Consider the following 17115-nt stretch of genomic DNA (forward strand, 5'->3'; position numbering starts at 1 on the left):
CTTTTATATTTTTGTGAGCAAGGTAGAAGAGTGTCAGATCAGTATTATAGAGTTACATTGTAGTTAGAGTCAGCATGGAAAAAATGCCTCTGGTGTTCTGAAGGCTTCTTAGATGCAACTATCTTATTTAACATTTAAATCAGTTTTATGAAGATTCAGAAGGCATACCCAAATTGGCAGATTTTAGAAGTTTAGAAATGATAGTAAATGAATTAGATGGCAGACTCTAGATTTTAAATGATGTTCCTAAGAAAAGCAAAAAATTTTTTAAATTTTTAAATGTTTATTTTGAGAGAGAGCGCGCGCACACACACACACACACACACACACACACACACACACAAGCGAGTGGGGGAGGGGCAGAGAGAGAGGGAGGCCCAGAATCCAAAGCAGGCTCCAGGCTCTGAGTTGTCAGCACAGAGCCCAACATGGGGCTCAAACTCATGAACTGTGAGATCATGACCTGAGGCAAAGTCAGACGCTTAACTGACTGAGCCACCCAAGTGCCCCAAAACAAAAACAAAAAATTTTATTTATCAAAATACAAAGATAAAATAGATTAGAGATAATGTAAAACCCTTTACCAGGATTACATAACATCTTTACAAAGACTAGGTACAATTATGTTTCAGTTGTTTTATTAATAGAAAAAGTTGGTTAACTATTATGTTGTCTGAATTACTTGTCACTGTGGTTGAATGTAAACCTAAAGTGTCAGCAATTTAATGAGTTTAACAGAAATCTGAATATAAAACTAGGTATATTTATAGAACTATGTGATGTAGAACAAGGAAGATGCCCATTTGTTGTTTCTTTGATGATTGTACTACACATGGAATGGAATTTAGTACTGAATAACATATTTTGGGCAAGTATTGGCAGACCAGGAGATGTTCAGATGTGCAGCTTGGTTATAGTAAAATTCTGGCTATGGAATTTTATAAGTGACAATGTCAGGTTGGAGTCCTGGCTCTGTTACTTGTTAATCGACAGTAAACAGTTTATTGACCCTCTTTTAAGTTCAATTTTCTCATCTTTAAAATGGAGATGTCTCCTTCACAGGATTGTGGTAAATAAAGGAAAACATGTTCTAATAAAATGTTACACAAATATAAGGACATCTCATTCATCTCATTGGCAAAGGGACCTGAAGAGTTGAAGAAACTGTTTTTAATTTTTAGGCTGGAGAATAGGGGATTTTGGCAATGAGGCACAATGGTGAAGGCAATAGCAACTACTGTTTGTTTGATGTCACTAAAGTGCTAGGCACCTTGCTTGACAACCTTGATATAAGTTGTCCCCATTTTATCAGATTTGGCATTAAAGATTTCTGTGTTATTATAACTCTCGTGTGTTTAACCAAGATTTTAAAGCACATACTCTGTGTAAAGCAAAGTGCTAGGCATTGTAGCAAATAACAGGAAGAATCATACTTGATCCCTGTCCTAAATAACAGGAAGAATCATACTTGATCCCTGTCCTAAAGGAGTTTCTTTCTTTCTTTTTTTTTTTTTTTTTTTTTTTAAGATTTATTTGTTTTTGAGAGAGAGTACAAGTGGGGAATGGGCAGAGAGAGAGAGGAACAAAAGATGGGAAGGGAGCTCTGTGCTGACAGCAGCGACCTTGATACAGGGCTCAAACTCATGAGCTGTGAGATCATGGCTTGAGCCGAAGTTGGATGCTCAACTGACTTGGCCACCCAGGTGCCCTGAAGTTTATATTTTAGTAAAGAAAACAAATATGGACTCAAATATTTTTAGGAAATGCAAGTCAAGTTGAAGAGGGGCCAGATGAAGTGAGTTAGCATGGTAAGAGGAAGACTGTATGTGGGCTCAGTGGGCTTACGCCAACCTGCGTGCTTTCCATGAAACATTGACGTTAGTGGGTATGCTGTTGTTCTATAGTGAGGCTACTCTCAGTGATGGCATGGCTGGGTCTGGAGTCCAGAGAACACTCAGTTCCATTCATGTGTCTCTTTACCTCTGAGCTGTAGGGTTTTATAGCCAGCTATCACTAGCTGAGAGGTAATTAGTCATAATGTTGTAGCAGCCTTAAATTTTGGAATACGTAGTTTTATTTGATGCCTTCTTTCCTTCACCCTTTATCAGTTGATTAGGCTTAAAAACCACAGATTTCAATTGTGCTTCAATTGTTCCATTTAACTTTAAGGTTTTATGCTGTAATTCCCTGCTCATTTTAGAGTCTCTGGAAGTGTCTGGGGTTGGGGTGTGGTGCCAATGTGACAGGACATGAAGGATGATTTTCCAGCTGCCTGGAGACTGGTCATTCAAAGGAATGACATTGTTGTTTCCCTTGGGTTTCTTAACATTTCCAAAGGTTTTGGCAAAGGAACTTCTAAAATTAGTACAAGTAAGTATATATCTAGGCAAGCTAGTATGTCTAGGTACAGTTATGCTTTGATTATTGTTCTTTTGGTCACCCTTATTCCATAGCTGCAGACTATCTGAAGAACTGGGTATATATTTTAGCAAAAGGTTAAAAGTTACCTCAGTCCAGAAGTAGTAGTGAGTCATCTGGTGTACATGTCAGACTACTCATGCCCAGCCATATATGCTATGTTTCCAAGAGATTGGGTTAAATATAGAATTACTTTGTGGTTCAGATTTAAATCAGGAAAGATGAATAGATTTAGGACATTTAAACCAGGTTAGACATAATTTATGCTTTAGCTAGAAAGTTTCAGAAGCTGTTCAGAGTTGGATCACCACTGTAGTGGTCTGTTGAAATGAGAGAGATTAAAGTGACAGGTATTTTTGCCTATGTCCATAAATTCCATATCCAACTTTCAACCATACAGATATGAGTTGAAGGAATTTATATTTTGGTTTATTCACTCATTAACTGTTAAGTCTTTGCTGTTTATAAAATAATGTAAAGACATAAAGATGAATCATAGAGGACTTTACCTTCAAGGAGGTTAATCTTTTTGGGGAATTAAGATATGTACATAATTAACTATTATCCAAGTTAAAAAGTGAAATGTACTGCATAAAGGTACAAGTCAATGTCATGGTGATTTTGAAGGGAAAAATGATTGTTTTCATCAAGGAAGAACAGTGGATAGAGACTGTGATGTGATATAACAGCTGATAGTTGTTAATCAGGGTTAGCAAGTCATTATGGAAGGGTTCCTTTGAGCAGGGAGATGGAAAAATGAATAGGATTTGGACATACAAAAGTACAGGAGAAAGTCCATGTAGAAGGTAGGAACAATACTGAAAAATGTCATAGAGACAAAGTATAAAAAGCATATAAAGGAAAGAATAAGAAATCAGTACAGTTGGACAACAGTGTACATGAGTGATAATAAAAAAAAAACTACATTGAAGAGATGAATTATAGTAAGATGAGAAACTGTTTGTTATTTAAAGCCTATTCTTCACCCTGGGAATGTCTGCCTAGAAGACACACCTTTTACCATGACTGTGGTAAATAAAATTGCTAGTTTTGAGTAGGACCCAGAACAAGAGAAGGCTCTGAAACAAGTCCTGTTGCTATGCAAACTGCTCTGTCACTTGGGCCATATGGTCCAGCAAATCCAATGGTGCTTGAATTGGCAAGTAGATAGATGCTGTTTGGAGCTTTTGGCAAGCTCCAGTAGGTAAATGGCCGTGTAGATCCTTAGGATTTTGGAGTAAAGCCCTGTTACTCTTTGTGCATAAGTATTCTCCATTTGAGAAACAGCTCTTGGTCTGCTACTAGGCCATACTACAGACTGAACACTTAACCATGGGCCACCAAGTTACTATGTGACCTGAGTTTCCCGTCATGAACTGGGTATTATCAGACCCTTCAAGTCATGAGGAGTGTGTATAGCAGCACTCCATCATCATTTGGAATGGTGTATATGTGATGGGGCACAAGTAGGCCCTGAAAGCACTGCCTGAATGTACTTCTGCTACACTCCCTTGTCTTCCTAGCCTATACCTGTCTGCCTTCTGGGGAGTTCTATAGTCAGTTGACAGAAGAAAAGAAGACTGGCGCCTGGTTTACAGATGGTTCTGCATAATATGCAGGTGCCACCTGGAAGTGGACAGCTGTAGCAATATATGTCCTTTCAGGGATATCCCTGAAGGATAGTGTCGAAGGGAAATCCTCCCAGTGGGCAGAACTTTGAACAGTATACTTGGTTGTGTACTTTTTTTTTTAATTTTTTTTTAACGTTTTATTTATTTTTGAGACAGGGAGAGACAGAGCATGAACAGGGGAGGGTCAGAGAGAGGGAGACACAGAATCTGAAACAGGCTCCAGGCTCTGAGCTGTCAGCACAGAGCCCGACGCGGGGCTCAAACTCACGGACCGCGAGATCATGACCCGAGCCGAAGTCAGCTGCTTAACCGACTGAACCACCCAGGCGCCCCAAGTTGTGTACTTTTACTTGGAAGGGACATGATTGGAATATTGGTGACAAGGAAATCTGGGGAAGAGATATGTGGTTAGATTCTCTGGACAAAAAATGGGAAGATATTTGTGTCCCATGTGAATGCTTACCAAAGAGTGCCCTCAGCAGAGAAGGATATTAATATTCAAATCGATGGGATGACCTTTTCTGTGGATACCAGTCAGCCTCTTTTCCCAGCCACTCCGTCATCTTGCAGTAGTCTTGTGAACATGGCTAGGGATGGGGATTATGCCATCAACATGGATTTCCACTCACCAGGGTTCACCTAGCTATAGCCACTGCCTAGGGCCCAATCTAACAGCAAGGAGAGACCAATACTAAATTCCCAATATGGCTCTGTTACCCTGGGCAAGAGCTGTTACCCAGCTCCCTGGTGGCAGGTTGATTACATTGGATCTCTTCCATCATAGAAGGGGCAGCATTTTGTTCTTACTGGAAGAGTGACTTACTCTTTTTTTTTTTTTTTCAGAGAGTGTACAACAGAGAGCTTTTATTGAATAGTAATAAAACAGGAACCTTATGTTTACCCTAATTTCTTTTTTTTTAATATGAAATTTATTGTCAAATTGGTTTCCATACAACACCCAGTGCTCATCCCAACAGGTGCCCTCCTCAATGCCCATCACCCACTTTCCCCTCCCTCCCACCCCCCATCAGCCCTCAGTTATTCTCAGTTGTTAAGAGTCTCTTATGGTTTGGCTCCCTCCCTCTAATTTTTTTTTCCTTCCCCTCCCCCATGGTCTTCTGTTAAGTTTCGTAGGATCCACATAAGAGTGAAAACGTATGGTATCTGTCTTCCTCTGTATGACTTATTTCACTTAGCATAACACTCTCCAGTTCCATCCACGTTGCTACAAAAGGCCAGATTTCATTCTTTCTCATTGCCACGTAGTACTCCATTGTGTATATAAACCACAATTTCTTTATCCATTCATCAGTTGATGGACATTTAGGCTCTTTCCATAATTTGGCTATTGTTGAGAGTGCTGCTATAAACATTGGGGTACAAGTGCCCCTATGCATCAGCACTCCTGTATCCCTTGGGTAAATTCCTAGCAGTGCTATTGCTGGGTTATAAAGTAGATCTATTTTTAATTTTTTGAGGAACCTCCAGACTGTTTTCCAGAGTGGCTGCACCATTTTGCATTCCCACCAATAGTGCAAGAGTGTTCCCGTTTCTCCACATCCTCTCCAGCATCTATAGTCTCCTGATATGTTCATTTTAGCCAAGGAGTGACTTACTCTTGATGTAGATTTGCCTTCCCTAGGCATACAGTGCTTCTGCCAAAACTATCATCCTTGGATCTACAGAATGCCTTACCATCATGGTAATTCACACAGCATTACTTCCGATCAAGGAATGAAATAGGAAATTAGGTGTAGCAGTGGGCCTGCTCACAGAATCCACTGGTCTTACTATGTTTCCCACTATCCTGAAGCAGTGGACTTGATAGAATAGCAGAATGGACTTTAAGGAGACTTAAAGAGATGTATATGTGTGCCAGATTCACAAGAGGTACACTTGTGATGGTTAATTTTATGTGTCTTTTATTATTAATTTTTTTATTTGAGGGTAGTTGACACACAATGTTACATTAGTTTCAGGTGTACAACAGTAGTGATTGGACAAGTATATACATTATGCTGTGCTCACCACAACACTGTTACAATATCAATGACTATATTCCTTATGCTGTACCTTTTATGTGACTTATTCATTCCTTAATTAGAAGCCTTTATGTCCCATTCCCCTTCACCTATTTTGCCCACCCCCAGCTCCCTCCCCTCTGGTAGCCACGAATTTGTTCTTTGTATGTACAGGTCTGATTCTGCTTTTTGTGTGTTTATTCATTTGTTTTTGTTTTGTTTTGTTTTTAGATTGCACATATAAGTGAAATCATACGGCATTTGTCTTTCTCAGTCTGATTTATTTCACATAGCATAATAACCCTCTAGGTCCATCCATGTAGTTGCAGTGGCAAGATTGCATCCTTTTTTATGGCTTTGTAATATTCTGTTTATATATATATGTGTGTGTGTGTGTGTATGTATGTGTGTGTATGTATGTGTATATACATACCACATCTTCCTTATCCATTTGTCAGTGGTTGCTTCCATATCTTGGCTATTGTAAATAACTCTGCAATAAACATAAGGATACATATATCTTTTCAAATAAGTGTTTTTGTTTTCTTTGGGAAAATATGCAGTAGTGGAATGACTAGATTGTGTAATAATTCTATTTTTAATTTTTTGATGAACTCTCATACTGTTTTCTATAGTGGGTATACTAATTTACATTCTACCAATTGTGTGTATGAGGGTTCCTTTTTCTCCATATCCTTGCCAACACTTGTTATTGTCTTTTTTTATTTTAGTCAGTCTGACAGGTGTGAGATGGTATCTCATTGTGGGTTTGATTTGAATTTCTCTGATGATTAGTGATATTGAGCATATTTTCATGTTTCTATTGGCCATCTCTGTGTCTTCTTTGGGAAAATGTCTATTTAGGTCATCTGTTCATTTTTTGATTGGATTGGGGTTTTTGTTGTTGTTGCTGTTGTTCTGATGTTGAGTTGTATAAGCTCTTTACATGTTTCGGATATTAACCCCTTACTGGATATGTCATTTGCAAGTATCTTCTCCTATTTAGTGGGTTGTCTTTTTGTTTCGTTGATTGTTTCCTTTAGGCTGCAAAATCTTTATTTTGATGTGGTCCTGATTATTTTTGCTTTTGTTTCCCTTCAACTTTGAAAACAGGGAGTAGAGTTCCAAGTCACACAATACAAATGGATGAAAATATTCTGTATTTTCAGTGGGAAATAGTAAAAAAAAAAAAAGTATTGGTTAAAAACTAGAAGTTGAGAAATTAAGCCTTATATACATTTTGAAACTTGTGTTGAGAAAATATTATTTCAGTTGATAAGGTAGATTTCAAATTTCGTAGAGATTTTTTTGAGTGAATGCCTCAATGCTTTTAAGGGCTGGAGAGTATATGATGACGATGACTCTATTGTGCTTAACTTATCTTTAAAACTTCTGACTTTTCTTTTTCTCTGATACCACATAAATAAATTAAAAAAAACCCCAGCATTGTGGTGCTCCTGGGTGGCTCAGTCAGTTGGGCGACTGACTTCGGCTCAGGTCATGATCTCATGGTTTGTGAGTTCGAGCCCCGTGTTGGGCTCTGTGCTGACGGCTCAGAGCCTGGGGCCTGCTTCAGATTCTGTGTCTCCCTCGCTCTCTGCCCTTCCCCCACTCATGCTCTGTCTCTCTCTGTCTCAGAAATAAGCATTTAAAAAAATATATTTTAAAAAAACGGCATTGTATAGATTTTTCACCTCTTTGGCTAGATTTATCCCTAGGTATTTTATGGTTTTTTGGTGCAATTGTAATTGGGATTGATTCCTTGATTTCTCTGTCTGTTGCTTCATTATTGGTGTATATGAGTGCAACCGATTTCTGTGCATTGATTTTATATCCTGCAACTTTGTTGAACTCATGGATCAGTTCTAGCAGTTTTTTGGTGGAATCTTTTGGGTTTTCCAAATAGTGTATCATGTCATCTGCGAAGAGTGAAAGTTTGACCTCCTCCTGGCTGATTTGGATGCCTTTTATTTCTTTGTGTTGTCTGATTGCTGAGGCTAAGACTTCCAATACTATGTTGAATAACAGTGGTGAGAGTGGACACCCCTGTCTTGTTCCTGACCTTAGGGGGAAAGCTCTCAGTTTTTCCCCATTGAGGATATTAGGGGTAGGTCTTTCATATAGGGCTTTTATGGGTCTTGAGGTATGATCTTTCCATCCCCTACTTTCTTGAGGGTTTTTATCAAGAAAGGATGCTATGTTTTGTCAAATGCTGTCTCTGCATCTATGGAGAGGATCATGTGGTCTTGTCCTTTGTTTTATTGATGTGATATGTCACATTTATTGTTTTGCAGTTATTGAACCAGCCCTGCATCCCAGGTATACATCCCACTTGCTTGTGGTGAATAAGTTTTTAATGTATTGTTGGATCCAGTTGGCTAGTATCTTGTTGTTTTGCATCCATGTTCATCAGGGAAATTGGTCTGTAGTTCTCCTTTTTAGTGGAGTCTCTGCCTGGTTTTGGAATCTAGGTAATGCTGGCTTCATAGAAACAGTTTGGAGGTTTTCCTTCCATTTCTATTTTTTGGAAGAGCTTCAAGAGAATAGGTGTTAACTCTTCTTAAAATGTTTGGTAGAATTCCCCTGGGAAGCCATCTGGCCCTGGACTCTTGTTTTTTGGGAGATTTTTGATTACTAATTTGATTTCTTTACTGGTTATGGGTCTGTTCAAATTTCCTATTTCTTCCTGTTTCAGTTTTGGTAGTTTATATGTTTTTAGGAATTTGTCCATTTCTTCCAGATTGCCCATTTTATTGGCATATAATTGCTCATAATATTCTCTTATTATTGTTTGTATTTCTGCTGTGTTGGTTGTGGTCTCTCCTCTTTCATTCTTGATGTTATTTATTTGGGTTCTTTCCTTTTTCTTTTTAATCAAACTGGCCTAGGGGTTTATCCATTTTGTTAATTCTTTCAGAGAACCAGCTCCTGGTTTCATTGTTCTGTTCTGTTTGTTTGGTTTCAATAGCATTGATTTCTGCTCTAATCTTTATTATTTCCTGTCTTCTGCTGGTTTTGGGTTTTACTTACTGTTCTTTTTCCAGCTCTTTAAAGTGTAAGGTTGGGTTGTGTATCTGTGACCTTTCTTCCTTCTTTAGGAAGGCCTGGATTGCTATATTACTTCCCTCTTATGACTGCCTTTGCTGGGTGCCAAAGGTTTTAGATAGAGAAGAATTGTTTATATGTGATCTTTCTAAGCAGAAAAGAAAGGCTCTATTGAGGAATAACGTAGAATTCCCTATATTAACACAAGTCTGGAGCATTTATCAGGGTTATATTAGGCAGTGATACATACCCAGTGTTCCTAAATTCATATTTATATTTTCAGAGGTAATATTGGTGGAGGTGACAGGATAGGGAGGATTATCTATGCATTACATTGAAATCAGAGTTTGAAAATGTCTCTCACTTATTTGTATCATATGAGAGCTGTGTGCTTTCAATAATTAAATGTAACTCACTGGGCAGTGTTTATATGGTTATGAGTAGATTTGTTTGTTTAAACTTAAGTTAGCTGCTACTAATAATTGAGTTTGCAGTCTCTCACATTCCTGGGGTGTCTGTGAAATAGACATTGATAAACACCAGTGTAAAAGTTCTGAAAGAATATGTGCTTTGATAGCTCTGTCTGTTCTCAGAAATATCTTTTGGAAATGTGGATAATCCACCTGGTTAGTATTTTATATGAATGGATAATACAGATTTTAGTTTATAGTATAAATCTAAGAAAACAAAAAGAGTTCATGTATTGTATACACTGGATTGAAGAAGTCACACAAAAATTTCCATCTGGGATTTTTTTTTTAATGTATAGGTGAGGCTTACCAATCTCCTCAAATCTAATTTATTACCTGTTTCTGCAGTGGAATAAATTATACTTAGCTTAAGTGTCATACTAAATATTTTATGCCTTACAGTTAGTTCTATAAAGCTATTTAGTCATCTTTATTAATCATCTTTCTTTAATGTCCCTAGGTTATTGAATCTTTGGGAATTGTTATTTATAAAGCACTGGACTATGGTTTGAAGGAGAATGAAGAAAGGGAGTTAAGCCCACCCCTAGAGCAGCTCATTGATCACATGGCCAACACGGTCGAAGCTGATGGCAGCAATGATGAGGGCTATGAGGCTGCAGATGAAGGCCTGGAAGATGAAGAAGATGAAAAGAGAAAAGTCTCGGCCATCCGGTCATATAGAGATGTCATGAAGGTAAAGAGGCAGTTTACATAGTACTTGTTTTTAAGAGTTATTTCATTTTAGATTCTTAACTGTAGAGCACAAATTGATGGTTTACCAGAGGGGAGGTGGACAGGGGGATGGGTGAAACAGGTGATGGAGATTAAGGAGTGCACGTGTTGTGATGACAACAGGTGTATGTAAGTGTTGGATCACTGTATTATACACCTGAAAGTAACATTAACAACGTGTATTAACTAACTGGAATTTAAATGAAAACTTTTTTTAAAAAAGCATTTGGGGAAAAAATAAGTTATGAACTATAAAAAGTAAATGGGAATTCAGCATTTGATCATAGTTTGTAGATCTTTAGCTATAAGTGAAATGAATAAGGAACTAAAACACTCCTGGTTTTGTGATTTGTTCATAGCTTCAACATGGCCTTTTGTGATTAAATGATAACTCTCAAAAATCCACTTTTAGATATTATATGCTCCTAATATTACATATTATACACCAGCTTAACTGCACATTATGTCTTGAGTTGACTTCTGCATTTTCTTTTATGGACTAAATAACAACTGTGATCTAATTTATATGAAGATTCTGAATCTGAAGTATCACAGCTGATTGTGTAACTTTGTTTTCTTGACCTACTCAGTGCTATGTATATGTAATGAAACAAGTTCTGTAGCTTGAATTGAAAATTTCTTCTTAGTTAAATTTTTGTATGTACTTGAAGAACGTAATTTCTATAATGCTAAATGTACAGAGATTAAAATTAAGATTTGTATGTTTAGTCTTAAAAGAGAATTCTGTTTAGAGCTATTTGTATATGGTGTTTACTAGATTTTGTAAGCAATACTTGTTATATATCACTTATTTTACAACTTTTTAAAAAACATCCCAGAGAAAAGAATAGAGAGAAACTGTGAAGATAGTAGTTTCCAGGTGTACTGAAGCATACCCTGCTTCTTGTTCCTTCTTAGATGATAAATCTCCCAGAAACTCTGGAATAGGGCTCTACATTTATGATATTTATGAAATTCAGATATTCTTTAGCTCTTTTATTTTGTTTCTTTTTTTTAAGTTTATTTATTTTTTTAGAGATAGACATGAGCAGGGAACGGGGTGGGCGGGGGGGGGGGGAGAGGGAGGGAGGGAGGGAGGGAGGGAGGGAGGGAGAGAGAGAGAGAGAGAGAGAGAGAGAGAGAGAGAGAGAGAGAGAGAGAAAGAGAGATCATCCCAAGCAGGCTCCATGCTGTCAGTATAGAGCCAGACATGGGGCTCAAATTTACAAACTGAGATCATGATCTGAGCCAAAATCCACAGTTAGATGCTTTACCAACCGAGCCACCCCCGTGCCTCTAGCTCTTTTAATACTTGCAATACTTCTCGTTTTAAATCAACAGTGTCTGTAGGTAAAATCCTCATAATGTGTAGAAATTAAATTATTCATTTTGTATTTTCTAGGGGTCAAGGTATATTTTATTTTTTTGTTTTATTTATTTATATCTGAGCCCATATCAAGAGTTGGATGCTCAACCAATTGAGCCACCCAGGCACCTCTTCAAGTATATTTTAAAATATATATACACTTAAAGGCCAGATAAAACTTTCTGCAGCCCACAGATGACCTACTTGTTCCACTGCAGACCAGTGATAATGATTAAAAATGAAGAGTAAAAGGTTTTCCATTAAGACATAAACCTATTTATGCCTCTAAAATTGAGTCTGCAGTTTTTTGGTGGGGGCTACGTAGGGGGCAGTGAACAGGGAATGGTGAATGAGGAAGAGAACACTCACTTAACCAGCTACAGCAATTAAGTTAACCCTGGCACCAGTAGAATGATAGATGTCATAGCCAGATTGCTCTCATACTGCAGATTTGGAAGATGAGGGCTAGGGATTTATTGGATTGTTATAATTATTATTCAAGACATTGAATATTTTAACTTATAAAATAAAAATTCTCAGACATTCAGCCATTTGAACTGAACTTGTTTTATTTTTTTAATTTGGGCTATTGCATCTGGACTCCTGCCTATCTTACTGCTACCTTAATATGAAAAATAAATAGTTAAAAGGGTGCTTATGTATCATAAAAATCCATTATTCATGGCCACATAGTGATACATAGAGTTTGTGGTTTAATTAATGAGTTGAAATCTTCAGTTAGTAAACTAACTTCTTGTTTATTTTGTTGGAAGAGAAGAAGTAACTGAAGGAATATAACTACTTTCTCCTTGTTGGAAGTGGAAATATGAAACTAAGTTTGAATAATATAAATAATAGAATATTTAGGAACTTGGAGACAGCTTTTTTTTTTAATTCTTAGTGAGCAAGACCTCTTTAATGTGTAATGTGAATGTTTCCCCTGAATAGTTATTTGTTCTTATTCTACTAATATTTTGTTATATTTTCATATATTTGTTGTTCTCTGAGCCTTATGATAACACTGTGAGGTAGATTGAGAAGACATTTTTATACCCATTTTACACATAGAAGAACTAAGGCTCAGAGAGGTATATGACTTCTCCAGCTTCATAGAACTGAGTAAGTAAGAAGGGTACATGGTGATTATATTCAGAGCTTATACTCTGGTAGGCCTCGTTTTACCATTTTCATACCAACTGTTGTTGCCCTGGATTATCAAATCCTATGATTCTTATTTTTTTTTTAATTTTTATTTATTTATTTATTTATTTATTTATTTATTTATTTATTTATTTATTTATTTATTTTTGAGAGAGACAGAGAGAGTGAGCAGGGGAGGGGCAGAGAGAGCACGAAAGGGAATCCCAAGCAGGCTCTGCACTGTCAGCACGGAGCTGATGCTGGGCTGAACCCACAAACCATGAGATCATGACCTGATCCAAAACCAAGAGCTTAACTTAACTGACTGAGCCACCCAGGTGTCCTATATTCTTTTTTTTTTTTAATATTTATTTATTTATTTTGAAAGAGAGAGAACGTGAGTGGGAGGAGGGGCAGAGAGAGGAGAGAGAGAACATAATTAATATAAAGTATCTAGTATAGTTCTTGTCATGAATAACAATTTAATAGCATTTACTATATGCCAGGCATTTTCCTAGGTGCTAGGCACATAGCAATACGCAACATACAAATGGTCCCTACCTTTATGGCTCTTAATTTTAATGTAGAAAAATAGAATATAAACAAGTAAAGCATAAACACACACATGTAATTTTTTCTGACTCATTGCAGTCGCAGATTTATGTCAGAGATAGAACATGTTCTTCCCTTAAATTAAGAATATAACACCTAAAGCATTTTCCTTTCAGTTGAAGTATTTCTTGAGAAATATATGAATATATATATATATATATGTATATATGTTTATATATACATATATATATTTATATATATGTATAACCTGTAACCAAGTACTTAACACCTTCAAGAAGCATTAACAAAAGATCATTCTAAAAAATTGTTTTCTTATCTGTAAGGGGCATCTGGGTGGCTCAGTCAGTTAAGTGTCTAACTTTTGATCTCAGCTCAGGTCTTGATCTTAGCATTGTGGGTTCAAGCCCTGCATTGGGCTCCACACTGGGTGTGAAGCCCACTTTAAAAAACATTATTTTTGTATCTGTAAATACATTCTGGAAAATATTCACCCAATTAACATTAATCAAAAAGAAGAGATTGTAGACATGAAGAAAAATTGGAGATTGATGGAGCACAAAGTGTGCAGGAAAGGAGATTGAAGAGTCAGGGTTAGAGATGATGGAAGAGTAAGACTTAAGACAGTGGATAGAAAGAATAAGTAAAAAAAAAGTGGTGTGGAATCTAGGAAAAGTGTCTGAGAAATGACTGAAATTAATATGAGAATAGTACATGAACAAAGTTCTTCATTTGAAATGAATGTAAAATTCTCAGTTTATTCATATATTCATTTACCTTTTGAAATGTAAAGTAAGCGTTTAGTGTGCCTTCTTTGTGCTGAGTGCTCTATCAGCACTTAGGTTGCTGAGATTAAATAGGGTTAGGTGAACCCCTGTGAAATAAATATTATAGACCAGGTGCGTAGGACCATACTAGCTCATACACTACCTTTGGGCAAATTAGCAATAGGCGTTCCTTCTTCAAGATACTTGGCTTCCATCTGTAAGAAAATTGTCATAATAAATAGAAATTTGCAATGTCTGTGATGTGGAGGATGTCCTTCTAGATATAGTACCCTCGTGAACAGTCTGAACATACAGAAGTGGTGGTTCAACACGTGTACCTGAAATGCTCAGGGAGCACAGAAAGAGGCACTGAACTCAGCCTGGGGGATTCTGATTCTCTTATACAATCCAGTCTCCCTAATAATCAGGGAATGCGTATACAGCAATGCCATTTGTAACTCTTTTGCAAGCAAGAAGTTACTTTTGTTGATATTTGAAATTATGGTAAATTATTTCATGTAGTAATTGATAGCTACAGTGTAAATTTTCATAGCCCTTATATAAAATAACTTGACAGTATATTTAAAAGTCTTCACTGTGTATGATAGCAAAAGGCTAGGAACATCCCGGCTGTTCATTAACAGGGGAATGGTTGAATTAACTATGGGTATAGCTAGTGAAGTACTATATAACTATCTGAAAGGATTGAGGAAATCTCTCTCCAGGGTATATTGTTTAGGTGAAAAAACAAGGTGGGGCGCCTGGGTGGCTCAGTTGGTTAAGTGTCTGACTTTGGCTGAGGTTATGATCTCGCAGCCTCATGGGTTCGAGCTCCGCGTCCAGCTCTGTGCTGACAGCTCAGAGCCTGGAGCCTGCTTCGGATTCTGTTTCTCCTTCTCTCTCTGCCCCTCCCCCTCTCACACTCTGTGTCTCTCCTTCAAAAATAAACAAACTTTAAAAAAAAATTTAAGAATATGTATAAAGGTATTTGTTTATATTGTTTTAAAAAAGAGGAAAGATAAATCAAACCTAAAGAAATTAGCTATAGATAAAGGAACAGAGCAGAAGCAAGGACAGGCATTAAAGCAAAGCATCTCTGAGTATACTTAATTCTGTAGATTTGATTTAGAAATCATATAAATGTTTTACATAATTATAAAACAAAGTTAAATATGGAAATATAATTCCCCCTGCATTCAAGGCAAATTGAACATAACTGTTCTCACACTGGAGACATAACTACGTAGGAAGACCTACAAAGCTATAACCACATAGTGGCAGTGAGCACAGCTACCACCAGGTTGTGGTCTCTAAATATCACTCCCCATTAAAAGAATTCCAGGATTCCTTAGAGAAACGGCTAATTCGAGATCTGGGAAGGAAACGTATAAAATAGCCTGGAGCATCTTGTTATACCAGAACGCAAACAGACTATCCAAGATTACTGAATTATATAAAAAGGACTCGAAAGCCAACTCAAAGAAGTTCTGATTGGTCAAAGATGGAAAAATTTGATCATCAATAAGAACAATAGCTGTCATGAATTAAAAATCACATCAAATATTCTGAATTCCATGAACCCATAAGTGAAAATAAAACCCTCATCGGTCACCTTTAGAGGCTGTTAGGGAATCAACTTATTTCAAAAATTGGCAAATAGGGGCGCCTGGGTGGCTCAGTCGGTTGAGCGGCCGACTTCGGCTCAGGTCATGATCTCGCGGTCCGTGAGTTCGAGCCCCGCGTCGGGCTCTGTGCTGACAGCTCGGAGCCTGGAGCCTGTTTCAGATTCTGTGTCTCCCTCTCTCTGACTCTCCCCCATTCATGCTCTGTCTCTCTCTGTCTCAAAAATAAATAAACGTTAAAAAAAATTAAAAAAAAAAAAAAAAAAAATTGGCAAATAAGCAAATTCATCCTGCCTTTTCCCCGTGAAGAGGTTACCTTAGGTAACCAATTAGTTCTGTATAAGTTTCTTTTTATAAAAGTCCCAGCTAATATGTGAAAACAGAATAATAGGGATTGCAAAATGGTAATAATCTAATAAAGAAGAATAATGATAATAGCAGTAATCATTGTGGCATCACAAGAGACCAGCAGACTTAGTTCACAGCACCACTTGGGAGGTACTGTTGCCAAGCAAGCAAACAAAAAACCCATCAATCTTCAATCTAATCAAGCCTCTAGATCCAATTACCAATTTGTAGGAAATCCAGGGGATGTAGAAACATTTTAAAACCACCATAAAGATGCAATCATAAAAATCCAGATTATGGGAAACTCTATAGGACAAATCATGTAATTTCTTTGATAAATACATAGAAGATAAATGGAGAGGGAGAGAGGAAAAACTTACATTAAATCAAACTTGATACATAGCACCCAGTTGCAATATATGGACCTTATATGGGTTCTAATGAAAATGAATAAATTGTAAAAATGTGTGTGACTATTTGAGATAATCAAGAAAATTTTACCTTATGCTATATTTGATATTAGAAATTACTCATATTTTAAATATGATAATAGTATTGTGTTTATTTTTTTAAAGAACTCTTATCTTTAGAGATATATGCTGAAATATTTATGTATGAAACTCAGATATATGGGATTTGCTATAAAATAATTCTAGAGGGTGGAGCTGAGCAGGTAAGGAAGTAGATAAAATAGGATTGACCATGAATTGATCATTGTTAACGTTGGATGATGAGTACATGCTGATTCATATACTATTCACCTAGTTTTATTTTGACATTTTTTCTTATAAAAAATTAAAATATGTAAAAATATACAGAATAATCCTTTGTGATAGCAATACTACTGTTAGAAATTTTTCAAAGAGGTAAGTGTTTTTCAATTAGATATGATTGACATATAACATGTTAGTTTTAGGTGTACAACTTAATGATTTGATATATGCATATATTGTGAAATGATTATCATAATAAGTCTAGTTAACAT

At 36.7% G+C, this 17115-nt stretch overlaps 1 protein-coding gene across 11 annotated transcripts in view; it reads left to right on the top strand.

Annotated features, from left to right (window-relative positions):
• SPIRE1 (spire type actin nucleation factor 1) overlaps nt 1-17115 on the top strand; it is a 201446-nt gene that overhangs the window by 74092 nt on the left and 110239 nt on the right. For all 11 annotated transcript variants that reach the window (XM_045041860.1, XM_045041861.1, XM_045041858.1 and 8 more), the window contains one exon: nt 10046-10279. In XM_045041860.1, the coding sequence (XP_044897795.1) occupies nt 10046-10279 (234 nt within the window). The remainder of the gene's footprint in view (nt 1-10045; nt 10280-17115) is intronic.

The sequence above is a fragment of the Felis catus genome, chromosome D3 (genome assembly GCF_018350175.1).
Source record: "Felis catus isolate Fca126 chromosome D3, F.catus_Fca126_mat1.0, whole genome shotgun sequence".
Taxonomy (NCBI): Eukaryota; Metazoa; Chordata; class Mammalia; order Carnivora; family Felidae; genus Felis; species Felis catus.